The sequence below is a fragment of the Coregonus lavaretus genome (genome assembly GCF_964263955.1).
Source record: "Coregonus lavaretus genome assembly, chromosome: 26".
Lineage (NCBI taxonomy): Eukaryota > Metazoa > Chordata > Actinopteri > Salmoniformes > Salmonidae > Coregonus > Coregonus lavaretus.
The window spans coordinates 42828389-42835500 of record NC_140013.1 but is presented as its reverse complement, the minus strand read 5'-3'; the positions used below and the strand labels follow the sequence as shown (position 1 = coordinate 42835500).

At 44.6% G+C, this 7112-nt stretch overlaps 1 protein-coding gene across 1 annotated transcript; it reads right to left on the bottom strand.

Moving 5' to 3' along the window:
- Positions 1-1692: 1692 nt before the first annotated feature.
- On the bottom strand, positions 1693-6817 carry guca1c (guanylate cyclase activator 1C; the record flags this gene model as incomplete). The annotated part of the gene is made up of 4 exons (XM_084143264.1): positions 1693-1835; positions 2043-2130; positions 4291-4440; positions 6623-6817. The coding sequence occupies 4 exons, from the start codon at positions 6815-6817 to the stop codon at positions 1693-1695; spliced, it is 576 nt and encodes a 191-aa protein (XP_083999390.1).
- Positions 6818-7112: the final 295 nt, after the last annotated feature.

The window sequence follows — 7112 nt, the reverse complement described above, 5'->3', positions numbered from 1 at the left end:
TTATCCTGAATAGGAATAGGAATGCAGATAATCCTAGTCACCAGCCAGAGAATCCTAGTCACCAGCCAGAGAATCCTAGTCACCAGCCAGAGAATCCTAGTCACCAGCCAGAGAATCCTAGTCACCAGCCAGAGAATCCTAGTCACCAGCCAGAGAATCCTAGTCACCAGCCAGAGAATCCTAGTCACCAGCCAGAGAATGACCCTACATTTCCCTAATGTTCCAAACTCGTGTGTTTATGGTATGAGGGCTGGCTTCCAGAAGGCAGATGCATTCGCTGAATCCTGGCTTATTACACCATTAAAGGCTCAACGAGCAGCCAATGATGAGCTGTAACTAGGCAGAGTCCATATAGCGCTCTACTCGGTAGGTAGGTGGGTAGGATGGATGGATGGATGGATATCAGTCCTGCACACTGTCTGTCAACAGCAGTTATACATCCTCTCTTAAAAGACCCTTAAGAACAATGTATCACTTGGTGACAAAGTGTGTTTTAAGACCGTTACAGAGGACTAGAGAGAGCTGTGGTGACTAGAGAGAGCTGTGGTGACAGAGGAAGAGGAGGATTAGAGAGAGATGTGGTGACAGAGGAGGAGGACTAGAGAGAGCTGTGGTGACTAGAGAGAGTTGTGGTGACTAGAGAGAGCTGTGGTGACTAGAGAGAGTTGTGGTGACTAGAGAGAGTTGTGGTGACTAGAGAGAGTTGTGGTGACTAGAGAGAGCTGTGGTGACAGAGGAGGAGGACTAGAGAGAGCTGTGGTGACTAGAGAGAGTTGTGGTGACTAGAGAGAGTTGTGGTGACTAGAGAGAGCTGTGGTGACAGAGGAGGAGGACTAGAGAGAGCTGTGGTGACTAGAGAGAGCTGTGGTGACTAGAGAGAGCTGTGGTGACTAGAGAGAGTTGTGGTGACTAGAGAGAGTTGTGGTGACTAGAGAGAGTTGTGGTGACTAGAGAGAGTTGTGGTGACTAGAGAGAGCTGTGGTGACAGAGGAGGAGGACTAGAGAGAGCTGTGGTGACTAGAGAGAGCTGTGGTGACTAGAGAGAGCTGTGGTGACTAGAGAGAGCTGTGGTGACTAGAGAGAGTTGTGGTGACTAGAGAGAGCTGTGGTGACTAGAGAGAGTTGTGGTGACTAGAGAGAGCACCAGAAGGAGGAAGAGGAGGAAGATGAGGAAGAGATCTCTCCTCTGCTCCACTCAGGTGATACACACATAGAGAGAACATATAGGTTGCATCACAATTCTCTACCCTTCTCCCAAAGTGGGCACTTTCACACTTCCTGTCATTGATCTCAAAGTCTTTGATTGGTGTAATCATTGTCTAGAGGGTTTCCACCGTTGTTAACTCTATGATGGGACTTTGGGAATGGGGATGTAGAAATCGAGAACATAGAGTGGACAAGACGGGTTCCATTATGCTTCAATCAACTCAGTCTTCTTGGTCAATGGAGATTTGGGACATGGCTCACTCCCACTCACGTATATCCACCTTCTCATCAAGATGCTCACGTTCGTCGTTTGTTCATTTATACATTTCCTCCATATATTATATATTAAAAATTCCACCATAATTGCTTTCCGTCCCAGACAAAGAAAGAAAACAATCGTATTCTTTCTCAACAACCTTTTCTGCGTTGCATTCTGTACAGTCTGAGTCCATCAAACAGGAAGTGCAACAGGAAGTGACGTCATCATCATTTTGATGATTTGACCTGCTTTCTCTGTCCGTTGACGATGATCTCTAGAACGTTGGTGAGGTCCATCATCTTTCCCAACATCTCCATGATGTCTTGGTGGTCCTTGGCTCCTTCGATAAACTCCTCTAGAGTCAACTCACCTGGAGGTGTGAAGAATTAATTGAGTTGAATATAATTTATTTTGGTAAAAAAATATATAGAACAAGATATTCATTGGATCCCCAGAGGATAGCAATTAAAGCATTAAAAAGCTAACTTAAATTCCACCCCCAATAATACCTATCTGTATTGCGGGTAAGCTCACCCATTTCAATACATTTACATCTCTAAATGTTGATAATTCTTACCTTCGTTATTGATGTCAACCTTCTCATAGATGAGGGTCACAATCTCCTCCGTAGGAGGGTCATAACATCGGGTAATGTCCTGGATAGCCTGAAGTAATCAAAACAGAACGAAGAGCTGAAGTCACAGAGAATATCATTAGAAATAAGGGTTTTTATGCTTTCATGTCATCCTCTGGGGTTCTATCATCCTCGGTGGTCCTATCATCCTCTGTGGTCCTATCATCCTCTGGGGTTCTATCATCCTCTGTGGTCCTATCATCCTCTGGGGTTCTATCATCCTCTGGGGTCCTATCATCCTCTGGGGTCCTATCATCCTCTGGGGTCCTATCATCCTCTGGGGTTCTATCATCCTCTGTGGTCCTATCATCCTCTGGGGTTCTATCATCCTCTGGGGTTCTATCATCCTCTGGGGTCCTATCATCCTCTGGGGTCCTATCATCCTCTGGGGTCCTATCATCCTCTGGGGTTCTATCATCCTCTGGGGTCCTATCATCCTCTGGGGTCCTATCATCCTCTGGGGTCCTATCATCCTCTGGGGTCCTATCATCCTCTGGGGTCCTATCATCCTCTGGGGTTCTATCATCCTCTGGGGTTCTATCATCCTCTGGGGTCCTATCATCCTCTGGGGTCCTATCATCCTCTGGGGTCCTATCATCCTCTGGGGTCCTATCATCCTCTGGGGTTCTATCATCCTCTGGGGTCCTATCATCCTCTGGGGTCCTATCATCCTCTGGGGTTCTATCATCCTCTGGGGTTCTATCATCCTCTGGGGTCCTATCATCCTCTGGGGTCCTATCATCCTCTGGGGTCCTATCATCCTCTGGGGTTCTATCATCCTCTGGGGTTCTATCATCCTCTGGGGTTCTATCATCCTCTGGGGTTCTATCATCCTCTGGGGTCCTATCATCCTCTGGGGTCCTATCATCCTCTGGGGTCCTATCATCCTCTGGGGTCCTATCATCCTCTGGGGTTCTATCATCCTCTGGGGTCCTATCATCCTCTGGGGTCCTATCATCCTCTGGGGTCCTATCATCCTCTGGGGTTCTATCATCCTCTGGGGTTCTATCATCCTCTGGGGTTCTATCATCCTCTGAGGTTCTATCATCCTCTGGGGTTCTTGGTACTTTTCAAAAAAAAAATAACTGTGAGTCATCACTAAGTCATCACTAAGTCATCACTGGAGTCATCACTAAGTCAGTTTTACCCAAATATCAATCAATCAGGTCTACTGTGTCTGAGGTATACAACAGTATTTCAACAGTATCATGTCCTTAGTGAGTCCCCACAACACATTGGGGCCTATAATAATACCTCCTTTCTCCTGAAGTGTGCACTCATCCATTGCTTCCCACAAGTACTGGGACCTTTCCACCGTATTTCTTTTACCAGTCATTTCCTTTCAAATCAGTAAAAGGAATTGAACAAGTGCACACTTTGGGAGGAAGGCCAGATAATTGGAACATTTGCCGCAGCATTCATAAAATGACTTAGTGATGACTCCAGTGATGACTTAGTGATGACTCCAGTGATGACTTAGTGATTACTTAGTGATGACTCAGACTCCATTGCCCTATAAGATATTGAGTAGTCAGTAGCACGATGGTTACTTCTCTGTCTGATTGGTCTACTCTGAGATGTAAAGCGTAAACACTAGGTCCAGAATACGTCCCCAGATAAGAGTCCATTGACTATTCGGACTGTTTGAGGCTATCAAGCCAATCCACAACAGTCAGTGAACCGTTACGTATTTTTATTTTTTATGTATACTTTCTTAGTTTAACTGATTTGCCTTTAAAAAAAAATACTCTTATAGTAAACGTTTCCTCTAAACAGGATAAGAAAAGTTTTAATGACTGCGGCTTTGTGGTGACTTAAATAGGACATCTCTAATATGATGAATAAGGCACTGAAATCCAGCTCAAAATTCGACAGTATCTTTTTTGTGCTATATAATTGCCAGTGTCGCTAGCTAGCGAAGCAGCAGATTCATCGACGACAGACAGTAGTGAAGGATAGAATTAGGTTAGGATTAGATTAGCAACCCTTTGTTGGTGTGTACTGTCTAGTTGTCGGCTATTTAAACCTTTCTGAACCCTTCACAGTTAATCTCCCTGCTCTACTGAAGTCTATTTTCAGAGGAGATATAGAGAGTTTATAATGTTCTTCAGGCCCTGAGCCTGATAAACATCCCTGTATAAAATCACAGCAACTAAACGGACAGAATAATAAATAAATACAGAAACACCACCTTGAATATTGTCCCCATTTCATCTTGGTCAATTTTGCCGTTTCCGTCCTGATCGAAAAGTTTGAAGTACCACTTCAGTTTCTGGTTGATTTCTCCTTTCAGCATCAGACTGACGGCTGCTATGTATTCTACAAAGTCTATATATCCATCCTGGAAGAGAGAGAGAGAAATATGATTGTTAGACAAAAAAAAAAGAGAAGAGATACTTACAATAACTTTCTGGTTAACGCCTACACCTAATGTAATTATAATAGCCTAATAAAGTTGCCTCTCAAGGATGGTCTATGTCAACAATAAGAAAGCATTCAAAGGGTTCATAGCTGAGTTATATGGAGATTATAACAGTTTCTTACAGGCAAATCATCAACGATACGTTATGTAAGTAAAGTATTTCAACCCGAGCTATAGGCTTAGAAAGTTCAAAGGGGGCACGGTGGATGATGGCATCCTGTGTGGTCCGCTGACGTGTGGCGAGCATTATGTTACAAGTGGCTACCGACCATGCATCACGCAGGTGGGTGCCACACAGCGCTGGTGGATGAGGAGAGTTTCCCCCCCTTACTGTGAGCATCTTGAACAGCACTATATTCATACAGTGGGGAAAAAAAAGTTCTCCCACTTAAAAAGATGAGAGAGGCCTGTAATTTTCATCATAGGTACACGTCAACTATGACAGACAGAATGAGGAAAGAAAATCCAGAAAATCACATTGTATGATTTTTTATGAATTTATTTGCAAATTATGGTGGAAAATAAGTATTTGGTCAATAACAAAAGTTTCTCAATACTTTGTTATATACCCTTTGTTGGTAATGACACAGGTCAAACGTTTTCTGTAAGTCTTCACAAGGTTTTCACACACTGTTGCTGGTATTTTGGCCCATTCCTCCATGCAGATCTCCTCTAGAGCAGTGATGTTTTGGGGCTGTCGCTGGGCAACACGGACTTTCAACTCCCTCCAAAGATTTTCTATGGGGTTGAGATCTGGAGACTGGCTAGGCCACTCCAGGACCTTGAAATGCTTCTTACGAAGCCACTCCTTCGTTGCCCGGGCGGTGTGTTTGGGATCATTGTCATGCTGAAAGACCCAGCCACGTTTCATCTTCAATGCCCTTGCTGATGGAAGGAGGTTTTCACTCAAAATCTCACGATACTTGGTCCCATTCATTCTTTCCTTTACACGGATCAGTCGTCCTGGTCCCTTTGCAGAAAAACAGCCCCAAAGCATGATGTTTCCACCCCCATGCTTCACAGTAGGTATGGTGTTCTTTGGATGCAACTCAGCATTCTTTGTCCTCCAAACACGACGAGTTGAGTTTTTACCAAAAAGTTATATTTTGGTTTCATCTGACCATATGACATTCTCCCAATCCTCTTCTGGATCATCCAAATGCACTCTAGCAAACTTCAGATGGGCCTGGACATGTACTGGCTTAAGCAGGGGGACACGTCTGGCACTGCAGGATTTGAGTCCCTGGCGGCGTAGTGTGTTACTGATGGTAGGCTTTGTTACTTTGGTCCCAGCTCTCTGCAGGTCATTCACTAGGTCCCCCCGTGTGGTTCTGGGATTTTTGCTCACCGTTCTTGTGATCATTTTGACCCCACGGGGTGAGATCTTGCGTGGAGCCCCAGATCAAGGGAGATTATCAGCGGTCTTGTATGTCTTCCATTTCCTAATAATTGCTCCCACAGTTGATTTCTTCAAACCAAGCTGCTTACCTATTGTAGATTCAGTCTTCCCAGCCTGGTGCAGGTCTACAATTTTGTTTCTGGTGTCCTTTGACAGCTCTTTGGTCTTGGCCATAGTGGAGTTTGGAGTGTGACTGTTTGAGGTTGTGGACAGGTGTCTTTTATACTGATAACAAGTTCAAACAGGTGCCATTAATATAGGTAACGAGTGGAGGACAGAGGAGCCTCTTAAAGAAGAAGTTACAGGTCTGTGAGAGCCAGAAATCTTGCTTGTTTGTAGGTGACCAAATACTTATTTTCCACCATAATTTGCAAATAAATTCATTAAAAATCCTACAATGTGATTTTCTGGAATTTTTTTCTCAATTTGTCTGTCATAGTTGACGTGTACCTATGATGAAAATTACAGGCCTCTCTCATCTTTTTAAGTGGGAGAACTTGCACAATTGGTGGCTGACTAAATACTTTTTTCCCCCACTGTACATTAATCAAATCAATTCATAATTCATTAATCATCCATCAGTTGCCATTACTCATCAGTCGTCTTTGTATTCCTGATGGAACCATGTCTGTGACAGACAGAATAAAGAGACGAGAGAGAGAGAGAGAGGAGGATGGGGGTCTGCATACAGTTTCTTCTTACCCCGTCCATGTCGAAGGTAAAGAAGACCTGGTCCACATAGCTGCTAGCCTCCTCTGTCATCCCCTGCATCTCCAGCATGGTCTTCAGCTCAAACAACGTGATGAGTCCTGAAGGTGACTCCTTCATGAACTTGTTATACCAGTGGTGCATGTCCTCTGCCAGGATATCATCCAGGTTAGACTCGTAGGCACCCATACTTCTTTATTCCTACAGACACGTCCTGCTTCTGCCTAGGAGAGAGGTGTGGGTGTGTGGGCCTGGGCCTGCAGAGCGCTAGCTAGCAGGTTGGCGGAGGGAGGTGAGGCGTAGTGGAGAACAAACCCTGCAACTGGCTGACTCTTGCCGCATTGACTCTTGTCTTAATCTGCTTGAGTAAAGCCCCCCGGTTACTAAAAAAAGAGATAACCCTATAATGGGATAACTGGACGACTATTCCAAGAACCTGGGGACATCTTGGCACGCCAGCGTAAAAGTGTGGGTCCATGTTTGG